General features: G+C 44.6%; 1 protein-coding gene across 2 annotated transcripts in view; it reads right to left on the bottom strand.

Annotated features, from left to right (window-relative positions):
- The window catches only part of LOC119170333 (KICSTOR subunit 2), a 53,482-nt gene that overhangs the window by 17,782 nt on the left and 19,694 nt on the right, over positions 1–16,006 (bottom strand). For both annotated transcript variants that reach the window (XR_012886771.1, XM_037421472.2), the window contains exons 7-8: positions 6,974–7,068; positions 1,996–2,158 (exon numbers count right to left, since the gene is read on the bottom strand). Coding sequence is in view for 1 of the 2 variants with exons in the window: in XM_037421472.2 (XP_037277369.2) it covers positions 1,996–2,158; positions 6,974–7,068 (258 nt within the window). In the remaining variant the exon portion in view is untranslated. The remainder of the gene's footprint in view (positions 1–1,995; positions 2,159–6,973; positions 7,069–16,006) is intronic.

Raw genomic sequence — 16,006 nt, 5'->3', positions numbered from 1 at the left:
GAAAATATGCCGCGTCCTTAGTGGCGATTGGTTTGGTGCCTCGGTAGGGCGGAGTCGGGTCCTACAAAAAGGGACTACGAGACGATACGAAGGGAGTCGGAGATACAATGCGATGAGCTCGAGATGGTAGAGAGACGGAATGGAAAAGGAAGATAACGGTGCGAAGAAATAGCGATGAGAGGCGATGAGATGATGACTGGGGCAAGGACGGTACGATGAGAAATGAAAGTTAGGGATAGGAGGCGAGTGAATGGAGCGTTGCGAAAGAGGGCTAAGATGGAAATCACTGAGAGGCACGACGTAGATGACGATGATGAAGAAGACGCTGACGAATTGGACAGACCAGACGTCGACGCCAAGAACCAACCTTGGGCCCCGACTCGAGCAGCCAACTCCGAAGCCCCGTCAACATGGACCTTTTGTGATACGGACTTTATGCACCTTATTTAGATTAGCTTTGCGGGAAGGGATGCGGCATATTGAGACATTGCGCAGTTTTATTAATTAATGACTTTATCATTTGTGTCGTCGTGTGTTTACTCCGTATTGAGCCACCCTTGTATTGTCACCGTCACTTCGCTTATGTATCCTGTTTCGCGTGTCGTGAGTATTTGCTGATGTGTTACAATTTCGTGTAACAGAGATGTCGTTCACGGACAGTATGTGTGTACGCCATTCGCACTTGCTATTGAATTAAATGCGTCCATGATTAAGAAAAGATCGTGACGTCTCTTACTTCCCGACCCCAAGCACGGATCCCTGTATGTGGAAAGTGATTGAGGCACGCAGCCGAGAGGGAACCGGATAAAAAGGGGTTGAGTGGTCTTTCCTCTCTTTGGCAATCGGTGGCGTAGCGGGGGACGTCTCACTGTGCGAGCCATCTGTGCCGTGAGACATTCAACTTGCTCACTTTTCTGCCGTCACATTTACTACTTTTCAGATTCAATAAGATTTCATATCATTTGCAAAAACAGGGCTGTTTCCTTAGTATGCCTACTCAAAGTGCAGAAGTCAGCACTGGGAGCTTGAGGCACATTATAGTGAATATGGCAGGGACAAGAGTTCGGTACAGGCTCAGTACAGTGCTATATGGTATATTGAAGAGAATGGCTTCATTGCATCTATATAACCCCATCTCAAAAGTTCCATTCAGCCCTGTGGAGGTTACAGGCCACCTTAGCACACAGGGAGGACCAAAATCCCTGACAATGTATACAGCAGTGCTGCGTCATCTGCTCAGCGTCCCCCAAATGCTTATGCACAGGCGTTCACCAACGAGCACACGGCAGCACTGAAAAAAAAAAAAAAAAAGGACTTGACTCCACTGGTGCACTCCGTCTCAAATTTATCACGTAATCGCCATGTGCTGTGAGGCCCCCAAGTTCCAAACTGAAGCTTGAACAGTATTACTGAGTATAACTATTTTGATGAACCCTTAGCAAATTATTGGCATGTTAGGCTCAGCAGGTGCAGCTGAACAAACAGCTAATTTTGCCAATAACCAGTAAACATAACCTTTGCTTTGTCTTCATTTTGAGATGGCACAAAGCAATGGCGGTTGCTGATACAACAATTGAAGAAGTATGACATAAATGCGATGAAGAATAAACATTTCATGTACTGATGTGAATTACCAAACAAGTGTGAATGCTCCGACCCTGCGAATTGTAAGGTAATTGTAGCTGGAACAATCATTTGCTGCGCAAGCGTGTGGCTTGCTTACATCCCATAGCTTTGGTAATGCTGAACGGTAATGGTGAGATGGAGTATAGTTAGTAAAACATTTCGAAAACGGTACAGCGCATGCAGACAGGGACAGCACTGAGTCCTGTATTTTCTTCATCAGTCTTTGTCTTGGTGCGCCGTGACGTTTCCAAAAGTACAGTACTTTCACGACTGAAATCTAAGGGGATCTTAAAACTCATTTATATAGAGAATGTGGTATGAATTGCATCAATATATGTGGTTTCGACATTGGTGTTTTCACGGACTTACAGTAGGGTAAGAATAGATGACTGGGTAGGAATCAATTCCTTTGGGAGCTTCGACGACGTGGTCCGGGTGGCAGTAGCCATGCTCGTAGTAGCCTTCAACGCCAAGTGCTTCAAAAAGCAGCTGGACGCATAGTGCGTCCGACTTCTTGCACAAGCTGGCTATCCTGGAGAGTGCATGAAAAGAGAGAACGATGAATATGAGAAATCAATTGAACCGACAATATGTGGATTTCGAGCTGGGAAACTCGGTTATCACTATTGGAGTTTATTTTTCACAAATCCTACATGCTCTAAATTTGATGTTCAATTCTGCATTGTCCTCAATGCTCCAATGTCTCAGATAAAATTGTATATGAACATGGAAAGATCAGAACACACGAAGCATTGCCTGGAAGAATCGAACGAACAATAGATAGAGTATACATGAACACACGTACTTGAATGCAAAATATCTGCACACTTGCGTATACAAGGTATATGTATTTGATGTCGTCTGGTGCACCCCAGTGTTGCCAAGCAGACTCCTGTGACATCCTGCACTGGCATGGGACACATCTGTGCACAGCTGTGAGTGCACAATGTTTCACTAAAACTGTCAAATGCAACCTGTAAAGCTGCAACATCACAGTAAACCAAGACACGTAGTGATCTTCAGCCTCTTTGAACAACAAAGACATTGCATGAGTGCTTTGTATCACACACACTGCCCATACTCTACAAAGAACGAAATCGACACTATAAAAGAAGATTCATTGACAGTTCGCTAGCTTACACTTCCTATCATTTCTATAATGGTACAGTTGAACCCTGATATATCGAACTCGCCAAAAAGCGTTTATTAGTTTGATATATGGCATAATTCGATATATTTGATTTATTTTGAGGATTTGATGACACAAAGGCACATCACTTAAAGTACTTTATTAATATGGTGGCTTATTTGCGTGCCCTACTTTGGAACAAAATAATGCCGGATTTTCTTTTGTTTCAATGACTTCGCTGCCTGCGACAGCACGCGCGCCTTCTTGTTGTCCAACAAGTCGGAGCAGCTGAGGCTGCAACGTTCCGTATTCACGCAACGGCGCCATACCAACGCAAGTGCATTAATCCCTTCGGAGGATGTAGTAACCGGAACATCGTCAATTTGCTCATTGCAGTCGCGTTGGCTAGTGGTCGGCCCGACGTCTGCAATGTAGTCCTCATCTTGTAGCTGGCTCATGATGGCGACATCATCGTCCGCACTGACAATCTCGTCAAATGTCGATAGCACCCGAGAACTCTGACAGCTCGCTCCAAACTTCGACGGAAACACCTGCGGTGTCTTCAATGCTTTCATCGGAATTTCGGGTGTCATCCCCAGGCATGCGGAAATCGGTATGCCAGGGCAGTTCTGGATTGTCTCCTTAATGACATCTGCCCACAATCTACCCAGCATAGAAAAAGCTCCGAGCAAGTCGATCTTCAGCTTCCTGTCGACACGAAGGTTCTGCAGTAGCCTCAATAGCCAGCTTTTAGTGCACATATGATGCCTTGATCCAGTGGTTGCAGGACAGACGTAGTGTAGTGTTTAGGACAAAAAAACACAGCTCAATGTTGCTGAAGGTCGTACTGCAGTGGTGCGATGAACAATTGTCCACGAGCAGGTACACCTTGCAATTTTGACCTACCCAATCATCGTTCCACGAAAATAGCCAGCTGCTCAAAAGCTCCCCAGCCATCCACGCTTTTGAGTTTGCTCGGTAGGTAGCTGGAAGCAACAGCATAGACATTTGTCTATGCTGTCCAGGTCCACCGCTCTGCTATCACCCGTAACTGCTTTGCCAACGATGTCTTGCCATTCTTTGAACAGTTGGAGCCAGCCGGAACTGCCTTGGAAATCGTTCCTGCCAAGCAAGAAAGCAAGGTCCTTGACTTTCTGCTCGATCATGGGGCCGGATACCAGGATGTTTCGCGACCAAATGTCCACAAACCACTGGTGAACAGCCGCTTCGACATCTTCGTACAAAGCAGTTCGCACACGTCAGGCGCCACGGACACCTGGCCTTTTGTTCATCTTGGCTCTGATATCTATCTGCCTTGTTCTTCAGGATAGTACTCAAGGTTCTCCTTGGAATCTTGTACACGGCGGCGACATCGGACTTTTTCTCACCACACTTGACTCGATTTATGACTTTCGAGTTTCGCAGCGAAAAGCAAATTCTGCCTCTTTGCAGAAACCATGACAACAGTGCACCAAGAAAGTTCACAGAGCGCCAACAAGCAACACCAAGAGCACGGACCATGCTGGATGAGGAGTCGAGAAAAAGAGGCAACAGCAGGCACACAAACACAATGAAAGAAAAAATGGCGCTCACTTGTACTGCATACGCGCCTTAGAGAAAGCATGATGGCCTCTGATTGGCTGTAAGCACTGCAAGCAGCCCAGGATCATTTTTACAGCGAGAGCTGTTATGAGATCACAATTCGGGTCACGCACCACCGTAGTTGTCTGCCGCCAATGCCACCTTTGGTGTCCGTAACCACATCGCACGAAATCGGTAGAAAAACCTAGAGTCAATGACACAGTGGGGCTTGAGCACCGGACCGCTGGGTGCCAGCCCAGTATTCTACCATTGAGCCACTCTGGTGCTTGGGACTTTTTGGCAAACTTGCCTTAGGCAGGCTTCATGTCGGGAAAGCAATCGACAGGGTGGCACCGGCAGTTTCCGCCGCCAACACGAGGGAAAGCCATCTTGCTGGGGCACTTTTGAGGCACATGGAGTTTGATATATCGGTTGTCGTTGCTATTTTCGTTCGATGTAACAGTAACTTTTGGTATATATTCTCAATGTAACTGTACCGCATTTAGAAATTGTTTGATATACGAGATAATTTGATATAAATAGGTTAGATATAGTCTGGCTTGACTGTATACAACAATCGCAGCACCAACTTCCTCTCTAGGTTATTGTGCAAAACTCTATGCCTTTTGGCATTTCAGAATTTGCGTAGTCAATTGTTTCTGTGGCAAGGCCTGATCTAGGTCTTGTTCTTCTGTTACTTGTTTGACATGCGAGGCCTGATCTACTGAAATGGCTCTGACGTTACCCGTTCCATTCCCACCGTCGATACTAATGAAGAAATGAGGTGCAACGCTCTCACGGTGGTGAAAAAATCTACAATTTTTCACCAGGTCGAAAGCGGTCGACTTCAATCTGATGTTGCTTGGAAGTTTTCATCGAGTTGGTAGATAACGACTTTGTGTATCAGGTCCTCGAACCAGGGCAGGTGGACAGTGACTCCGACAGAACATTGCCCATACTTCGCTTATCAAATGCAGATTTAGTTCAGGCCGTAATAGTGCTACCGACAACCTACAGCAACGGCCAAACACTAAATGAAAAACAGGACAACTTGGTCGTCTGCAATCGTGCTTCTGATAAAACGTGCACCAGCAAGCTTTCCGGGCCACTGGGCCAATAAAGGTGCTTTTTTATTTGTGCATCCTTGTTTTCGAACTAGTGATTATTCACACTTTTCGGCAGTGTCTGATGAGTCGGAAAAAACCGTCGGCGACCGTAATTAGCTAATCTAATGAAAAGGTGCAAATGAGAAACACAAGTTGGAGCCTTATTATTATTATTATATGTAGGGTTTAACGTCCCAAAACCACCAAACGATTATGAGAGACGCCGTAGTGGAGGGCTCCGGAAATTTCGACCACTTGGGGTTCTTTAACGTGCACCCAAATCTGAGCACACAGGCCTACAACATTTCCGCCTCTATCGGGAATGCAGCCACCACAGCCGGGATCACAAGTTGTAGCAAACATGGGTATAAGTTTCAGTGGCAAACTGGTAACACAGTACCGCAAATAGCACAATATAAAAGGGGAAGTTGTTACAAGCCTACATTACTTATTTTGAAAGGAGGATTCAGTCCTGTGATGTTTAATGTGCCAATGACTCGGAACATATTCACGCTAAGCATGACACCATTCCCACTTTTAGTCCACAATCAAGACATGAAGACATGTACACCGCACTAAGAATAACGTCACATAGAATGGGGCAGTGGTATATTTTGTGTGACAAACACAGACAAGCATACTGTGACAGGCATGAGAATCAAAGCACAATATTGTTATTTATTTATTTATTTATTTACAGGTACCTTACAGGCCCTTGGTTAGGGCATTGAGTAAGGGGGGCTAACAAAGACATGTACAACAAGTAAAAGGGCGAAAGGTGCCAAAACGTAAGCTCGAGACATGAGTAACAAATAAACAAGAAATAAGTAAGTATAAATTGACATCATACATCGTTACCAAAAAACAAGAAAGATGCAGTTCATGGCACGCAGCAGTTAGGAAGTGTACAATACGTGTAAGTTAAATTGGCACAGATTGTGGTATAATACACTGGGAAAATCATGAAAGCGCTTACAGGAAGTGTGAACAGTTCGTTCTAAGCAAACAAAAATAAAGCACAAAAAATAAGGGGGCAATAAGCGCATTAGAGCTATCATACTTGAGTTTACCATGGACTAAAGCTTTTGTGCAATAAAACTGATCAGTATCTGACAATTGACATAATTAAATTCATGTGCAATGATAATTTATCCTAATTCAACCAGGCTAGCAAGACATACTTGTACTGCATGGTACTGCACGCTATTACACTACATCCACTGCTAAACAACATCTATGTACAAACTTCTATTGCTTTAATGCCATTGAACCAAATAGGCGATATTGCCCATCATGGAGCACCATAATTTCTGTGTTAATTCTACATGTTTTTTTTTCTAATTTCTTATGGAGTGAATAGTTCTTTTCTTTCATTAGCAGTAGAAGATCAACCTTAGTAGTCCTCTTTAAGAAGTACCTAAAAACGACAAACAAGAAAGAATATATGGAAAAGAATAAGGTGAAGAGATGACATCAAATGAGAAAATGTCACTGAAGCCGGCATTCTTATGTAAGAGGACAAGTGCTGTACCTCTGACAGTAGTCGATGGTCATCTTGGAGCCAAAAGTTTTCATCTCCTGTTGCGTTGCCTGTCGACTCAGAATTTTGTAAAAGTAGAGAGTAAACTGTAAAGCAAAAATTCATGCAGTTAACATATTTTCGTGCGCATAACCCGAACTAAAAACCCCAACATTTCAGTGGCAAAGTTGGCATGCGGATAATACGCAGGGTTTATCCTATAGTGCTGCTTCACAGCATGCTTGTTGTGCCGTGAAGCCCCTTAACAGTGTAGCAAAAGATAAGGAGGCAGTTTCCGCAAATTCGTGTTGCTCCGCAAGTAGTACGGCAGCTTGCGGACGATTTCGGTTTCCCTTGCTTGAAACATTGAAGCACTTACAAAAACATTTGGGGAGAGACAGTTCGATTGTTCAGTGTAAACATCAGTGTCTAATTACAAGTATACTTTTTTTAACGTTTGCAGCCGCACAGTGACCCTCCACCACCCTCCACATGCCCCACCATCACAGATGCCACGTTTACTTCAAAAAAGAGCTTGCCAAAAAGATTGCACTGTCTAAGAAATAGAAAGAAAGAGAAGGCATCTTTAGAAAGTGAACAATACCTGTATCTAACCTACACTTCCCGCAACAGTTTGGATTCCATATTATTTAAAGCAGTATTTATTTCAGCAAGGTAAATTAGATATTATCAGTAAATTTGAGCACTACTTTTGGGCACGCTAGCAAGCATGCATTCCGGTTCTATTGCTTCTACAGAGCTGCCAGGAAAAATTTGTCGCCGAGTGTGAGCGCTCTTTACCATGCTGGTACTGCTTGTTCTCTATATCTCGACCAGTTTGCCAAGTTTAAGTCGATGAGTAGCGTCCGGTGGCGGTCACCACACAGAAAATTACACCACACAGAAATTAGGCAATCGTGAAGCAGGAAGCGGCACAATGTGTAAGAGTCCTGCGTGCGAGTGGAGAAAGAAAAAAGCCAGCCTACAAGCTGCGCAAGGCGACCGTAGACGATTTCGCGGCCCCAAGATCAGAGCCTACTCTGAGCTGGAGGTGCGAATAGTAAAGTTTATCGAACATGTGCGAAGCAAGGGTCATGCCGTGTCGGCGAGGGAGCAAGGCTTACCTCACGGGTTCCGTGCGAGCCTAGGATGGCTACACCGCTTTATCAAGGGCCAAGGCCTCTCAATCAGACGGCGGACTACAATATGTCAGTACTTGCAGGCTACTTACGAAGAGAAGCTGCTCAAGTACCAGAGATATGCAAATGAATTGAAAAAGCAGCACGATTACATTTTCTTGCAAATCAGCATTGCGGATGAAACTCTTGTTTATTTTGAAACGCCGTTGAACACAACCATTGAGAAGATGAGCAGCAGTTGGATGAGCATGCTGACCGGTGGAAACACGAAACTGCACTGTAAAGTCTTGCTTTGTGCCCTCGCCGACGGCACGAAACTGTGACTGTACATCATACTGAAAAGAAAAACTCTTCCCAAGATTCCTCTACCTGCCGGTGTGGTGGTGTGTTTACTTGAGAATGTGTGAATGAACAGCGACTTGTTCATAGACTGGGTCAAGACGGCATGGGACAAGAGGCCCAGTGCGATGCTCACAAAGAAGTTCATGCTCGTTCTTGACTCGTTCCACGGCCACACAATTGAGGAAGTGAAGGACTGCTTCTGACGCAACAGCTCTGACTTAGTTATTACACCCGGTGGAATGATGTCAATGTAGCACTGTCACAAAACGAGTGCTCAAAAGGGGCGCGCCGCCAAATTCTCGCGATAAAGCGCGGGAGAGATGCCGCGAGGTCAACAATAAAAAAAAAGGAGAAAACAACATCTAAAGACTCCCCGGGCGGCAACCCTCTCCCCTCGGAAGCGTGGGCTCGCCGACGAACCTCCTCACCCCACATCGGCGGCCGAGCAAGCCCTCGAAATTTCTAGATGGAAAGGGGCGTGGTGATGCCGGGTTGAGTCATTCATCCCGGACGGCCCTCGTACCGTCTCGCGCTTTTCCCCAGCCTTCGCTGCGCATCGCGCCGACGAAATGATGAGAACTTTCTGGAAGCTCGCGCGGAAGGTATTTAATCGAGCTGCGGAGATGGGACAGCAGGAGAAGACGGAAGTTAGCGCCAGAGCGCGTAGGGATTCCGCCGTGTAGTCGGCGAAGGTTTTGTCTGTAGAGACAAAGCAGGAAAAGAAGATGATTTCCACCTGAGGGGTGACGACTCGAGCTACAGGCAAGAGTGTGTGTTTACCGCTATCGAGCGAAGACGCCTGGCAACAGCTGCATGTGTGAAGCCGACGTGTTTCCGGCAAAGAAGTTGAAGCTTGGAGAGTGGCCAATTGAAGACGCGAGGTTTCCTGGAAGAGAAACTTCGGGGGCAGCGGAACGACAACAACGCTGGACTTTGAGTGAGTGATTCTCGGAAGAGTATCATCCAGACTTTTGTTCCAAGAACTTTGGACTGAATAAGTTTTCTATCTCTTTAGTCTTTAAGTGTCTTGGTTGTTCAATGTATGCGACTGCATTGTAGTGCGTATTGTTGTCTGTATCCGTTGTTTCGAGTGTGGCTGATTGTACTGTGTAGTACGTTGTTTGATTGGTGACGTATTGTACTCAACTATTGTGGAGTGAGCATACTGGTGTATTGTTTTTGATCTGCCATTATTGAGAATATAATTTGGTTTTTTTTATCAACTCTCGGCTCTGACTTGTTCTTTGGGCCACAGCCGGCGTCCGCTGGCACGCCAAAAAGGACCACTTCTAAATTGTCCACGCTTTCGTGGTGCGGTTCGGGGGGCCGATACTTCAGCCCTTGGAATTACCCCGGCGATCGCCTCCCGAATTCACGGGACCCGTGACAAGCACTCTCTAGATGTGTCGTTTAACAAGTTCTGCAAAGCGCATGTCAAGCGAATTTTGCCAAGTGGATGGCCAAAGGACTTTGTATACGACTTGAAGCCGGCAGAATGCGTCATAAGGCCTGATATTGCCCTATTCTGCAAGTGCATTGCATGGGAGGCCACTGTCCAAGTGAGATGGGGCACAAAAGCATTACGAAATACTGCATCACGATCAACATGGATGGAACCGAAAATGACCTTGTGCATAACAGTAAGGACTACGGCTCATGCTTGATAACTCTAGCGAGAGCAGCGACATTGAGTGAATTATGACTGGCCTTACAGACAGTGTTTTTTCTCGACGAGCTGAAAGTGGGGGTGCGGATTATATGCAGGGGAGGGTAATACACACGAAAACATAGCACAGGCGTCGTGCACAGAAATCAGTTACTTAAGCGACAAGAAGAAAAAATGAAATAACAGCATCAGTTCATTCCATTACAGGTATAGAAAGAGCCACTTACACTAACTTGACACCTTTTTTTTTTTTTTCACCTGCACTGAGACCTTCAAAAATCAGTAAATAAGTAAGTAATTTACTGGCGATTCTGGAATACTGAACTTCTGAATATTCAGACGTTTTGATAGCCCCTGAGAAGTATGTGAGATTAGTTTTCAAATGAATTGCTTTTAACATTATTGCTCGAAAAACATGATTTGGCAACTAAACAGGCCCACTGTGTATAGCCTATGCGAAGATGTGTTCAGCCCTTTCCTTCTAGAAGAGTGCACATAATCACTTAAGCCTGCTTCACATGCGAGCGAACGAGCGGCGGGAGGACGCGCGGATGCGCGTTTGTTTCACATGCGCCACTGCTGCCGCTGCTGTTGCGCGACGCCCGCCGCTCTAGCGGGCAGTGTTGTCCGCGGAAGGTGCTGGTCAACCGCTGTTTTCAGTAGTATCTGAAAGCCGTGCTCTCCTCCAAGTGTCCTTCATCTGGCGCCCCTGTGCTACGGGGTCCATCACCAATAGCCGCTCGACTTTTACGCGTCTGTACACTGATTGAACTAGTTTTAACATGTTCCTTACAATAAATAAGCAACGTTTGCAGTTGCTTTTTGTTTTGTCCTGGCTTTTTCACGTATGATTCTTGTTGCGCCCTCATATAACTGATACAACTGACCATGGAGAAGCAAAAAAAAAAGAGTTTGCTTGTATGGTTTTATTATACAGCTGTTCCAGCTAGGTGAATGCTTAAGAACTGTGAGCGCGTTTTGCACAGCACTTCCCATGTTTCTCCGATTCATTGCTTTTGCTTTCAGTCATTTAACATTGGGACACTGAACGAGGTTTCTGTCAGCCCAGTATACACAACTCGCAAAATTTATACCTAAATTTTTGTACCTGTTCGCTCGAGACAAAATAAGAGTTTTTATAAAAACTCTAAGTAGTAAGCTTCGGCAGTGTTTGTGGTCACCCTTTGGCTCATGCGAACACATCCTTCATTGGGGTTTTCTGAATGGTCTACATCTCTTCTGGCGCTCGAATTCGTATGCTTCCACGCTAAAGAGTAAGCCTCTTAGATTTTTCAATAATTCAGTAAAGCACTCCAGGATGAAGAGTTTCATCAACGGCAGGTAGCATAGTATACGTGATACGCTCGTCTCGGTTCTTTGACTGCTGTATATACACTTGTGCGCGACGCAGGTAAGGGACTACGCAGCAATTCTTGCTTTAGCTTGCATTTGCGTCCATAAATGCTGTGGTGGTGAGTAGGAAAGCCGAAGTATCACATCATTTCAGCACCTTAGTGGGCTAAGGTGCAGCAGCAACAGCACGATGTTTAATCGTTGCTTGCTTTTCATGCAGTGTTTCGCTGGTCTTACTGATCTCAACTTCTGGGACGTCACGAGCTCTGACACCGGTTCGCATGGTTCTGCCCAGCCATTTCTGGCTGAGCAAGTGGACGTCACCGAGTGTTTGCCATGGGACTGCCATATCAGTCCGCTATAGAACGGCGCCTGCGCATCAGCCTTCAAGCTGCCGCAATTAAACGATCGTGGCCACCCTCTACTTGACCAGCCATTCATCGACAACTGCGGGACCGTGACGTCATTCACCACAAGAAGTATAAAGCCACTACCCGAGGATCGTCTCTTCAGTGAGCTAAGGTGCAGCAGCAACAGCACGATTCTTAATCGTTGCTTGCTTTTCATGCAGTGTTTCGCTGGTCTTGCTGATCTCAACTTCTGGGACGTCACGAGCTCTGACACCGGTTCGCATGGTTCTGCCCAGTCATTTCTGGCTGGGCACGTGGACGTCACCGAGTGTTTGCCATGGGACTGCCATATCAGTCCGCTATGGAATGGCGCCTGCGCATCAGCCTGCAAGCTGCCGCAATTCAACAATCGTTGCCACCCTCTACATGACCAGCCATTCATCGACAACTGCGGGACCATGACGTCATTCACCACAAGAAGTATAAAGCCACTACCCGAGGATCGTCTCTTCAGTGGGCTAAGGTGCAGCAGCAACAGCACGATGTTTAATCGTTGCTTGCTTTTCATGCAGGTATGTTACCTTTCCAATGCTGAATGCATTCAATCCGATGATCGCTTTCTGTTGCTGCTGCCTTGCCCACGTAGACATGTATTTTTATGCCACGTGTTATATTGCAAAAGTCGTCTCGTTCTGAATGGTGATGTGGAACTAAATCCGGGGCCTTTGAATAAGTCGGTGAATACCAGTAAAGGCAATACTTCTGGTAATTGACCTGTTACCCGAAATGCAGCTGGTTCCAATGCTCTCGACGAGGTTACTCATGCAACCTTTACTTCCGTACCTGTTGACACTGGCGCTCCATCTATCTCTGAAATGTTATCTAAACTTTTGGAGGGGCAAACTAAGCTAGCTCATGATATTGCCGACATCAAGTCATTTCAACAGACGGTCGCCTGTTGTTTTGATGATTTAGAATCACGTGTTAATGCATTAGAACAAGCTCCCAAATCTAATGAGCATAATTCTGTGAGTGATTTCCATTCTGAAATAAATTGCTTAACTGCTAAGATTAACGAACTGGTCTTAAAAAACGATGTCTTAGAAAATCGTTCAAGGCATAATAATCTGATAATACACGGTATTTCAGAAGATCGAATGAAAACGCTAGCACCCTGTTGTGCAGCGTTACTTCTGTATTCACTAATAGCCTGAAAATTGCCTGCCCTCAAATCGAGCGCGTACACAGGCTTGGTAAGCCACGTACTGGCTACACACGACCCATTATTCTGAAGCTTTCGAACTTTGGTGAAAAATTCGTTGTCCTAAAAAATACATCTAAACTCAAAGGCTCAAACGTGTTTATTACAGAAGACTTCTCTTCGCGGATTAGACACATTCGGAAAAGAATTTGGGAGGCATCACTTCCCTTTCGCAATGATGGCTCTGTGGTGAAGTTAAAATACGATCCCGCGTTCATTGGCAAGGTTCGTTACAACTGGGACGACGCCTCAAACACACTAGTGAAAGTCTCAGGTCAACCCCGTGGCCCTTGTTCTTCTGTCCCCACGTCCTCAAATGCCTCTTCATCCACTCCCTGACCTCGTTATAACCGTCAGGAACACCTTGTAGTTCTAAACGTTAATGCTCGTAGCATAGTTAAGAAACTTCCAGATCTATTCTCCCTTGTTGCAACGTATTCCCCTCATGTTGTTGGCATTACTGAGTCTTGGTTAGATAGTAACATTTACGATTCTGAGTTTTACTCCGCCCGGCTCTATTGCCATACGTAATGACAGGGCACATGGCATTTGCGGTGGCGTCGCTCTACTTATCCGCTCAGATATCCGCTTCTCGGTGTTGCCATCACCTCCAGAGACTGAATCCCTGTGGTGCAAGATTTATCTAAATGATCAATGTATTGTAGTTAGTGTTATATATCGCCTACCTGGATCCTCCCTTGATGTTCTTCATGCTCTTTCCGATTTCATGTGCGATATTAATATAGCTTCATCAAGGTTGATCTGTATGGGCGATTTTAATGCTCCTGATATCGATTGGCCTTCCCTGACTGTAACGGGTCGTGATGCTGCTATCTGTCGTGAATTAATAAATATTTCTTTATCTTTTGTGTTTACTCAAGTCGTTTCATGTGCGACTAGGTTTAATTCTATTCTAGACTTAGTTTTCCTAAGTACAGATTTAGCTGATAATAACTTTTCTTGCGAGGTAATTGACGGATTATCAGACCATAAAGGTGTCTTGTTATCACTTTGTTGTCCCACGTCCAAATCACCCTATACATTTACTAGTTTCCCTGATTTCACTCGTGCGGATGACAAATCCATTACTGATATTCTAGCTGAACATTTTGATACGTTTTGTGCACTTTCTGACAGGCAGGATATAGATTACCTCGTTAATTACTTTGAGGATCTTGTTAAGTCATGTGTCCGTAGATTTGTGTCATTTAAGACAAAGAAAAGCAATACTAATCTTCCTTGGATCACTCGTGACATCTTACATTTGTCTCGCCGTGTCCGTCGACTTAGGCGCTCCAGAAGAACTCACGATCCCGTTAGCCTAGACAAATTACAGAAGGCGAAAAGTGAACTTAATTCTAAAATGAGAACGGCAAAAGATTTCTTTTTTCGCGTCCAGTTGCCGGGCATGTTAAGCGCGAACCCACGCAAATTTTGGTATTCGATTTTGCCTCATGATGCCTCACCTTCTTCTTTCAGAATCGATAATGATGTTATTAGTGACCCGTCAGCAATATCGAAGGCTTTTAATACTATTTCCAGTCTGTGTTTGTTTCTGACAATAACTCCATTTCTTCTCTGACAGGCATAACTCGTTCTGAACCAATCAGTGACATTGAAACAACGAGTGAAGGCATTCTGAACCTTATCTTAAAATTATACGTAAAAAAATGCACTGGTCCTGACGGGATACACAATGCATTCTTAGTTCGCTACTCTATTTGGTCATCCGGATATCTGACGATCATCTTTATCTTCTGGCACTGCTCCATCCTCATGGAAGATAGCAAAGGTACTCCCTCTTTATAAATCTGGCAACAAGCAGTCTCTATTGAATTATAGACCGATATCATTGACTTCTCAATCATGCAAGATGTTAGAACATATCATTCATAAACACATTATGCTCTTCTTAGAATCCCACCAACTACTATCAAACATGCAGCATGGGTTTAGGTGTGGTTTCAGTACCACAACTCAATTAGTCGAATTCACGCATGATATTTTTTTGAACCTTGATCTTGGCTACCAGGTTGACGCTATATTTATTGACTTCTCAAAGGCCTTCGATACAGTACTGCATTCTAAACTTCTCGCTAAACTCGATGTCATATTAAACAATCCTCAATTGGTTAGTTGGATCTCTAGCTTTTTGTCATCTCGCTCTCAGTTCGTTTCTTACAGGTCAACCAACTCTACTGCCATTGATGTAACATCTGGAGTGCCCCAAGGGTCCGTTCTTAGGCCTCTTCTTTTTTTTAATTTACTTAAATGATTTCCCTGTTTGCACCTCCTCTTCCATTCGTTTTTATGCGGATGATTGTGTTTTATATGAGGTCATTAAAACACACGCTGACCATTACCACTTGCAAGAGTCATTTGCTGGTTTCTGCGATTGGTGCAGAACCTGGCAAATGAACATTAACTTTAAAAAAACCGTACTTATGTCATTTTGTAGTAAATCTCCTTCTGCTTTTGATTACTCTTTCGATAACCGTGCAGTAAATAGGGTTCTTGATTATAAGTATTTAGGGGTCATTTTTACTCATAATATGACATGGTCTAAGCACATTGACTACGTATGTAACAAAGCATTAAAAAAACTAGGCTATCTACATCACACTCTATCTAAATCTCCGAAGGAAACTAAGTTTCTCTTATTTAAATCACTCATTCGCCCAATAGTAGACTACGCATCTGTCGTTTGGAACCCGTACAAGCAGTGCGAGATTAATAAGTTAGAAGCAATTCAGAAAAAAGCTGTAAGATTCATATGTCATCGCTATGACCGCGACTCTTCACCCTCTTCTACTCTTTCTTCACTGAACTTAACTTCGCTCTCTTCGCGTCGCCGAATAGAGTCATTAAAATTCTTGCATAGCATTGTGACGTCTTCGGTTACACTTTCAAATGACAAGGACTACATAAACTTTG

This window comes from Rhipicephalus microplus, chromosome 2 (assembly GCF_043290135.1).
Source record: "Rhipicephalus microplus isolate Deutch F79 chromosome 2, USDA_Rmic, whole genome shotgun sequence".
NCBI lineage: Eukaryota > Metazoa > Arthropoda > Arachnida > Ixodida > Ixodidae > Rhipicephalus > Rhipicephalus microplus.
The sequence above is the reverse complement of the archived record's forward strand: the minus strand, read 5'-3'. Positions and strand labels throughout refer to the sequence as shown.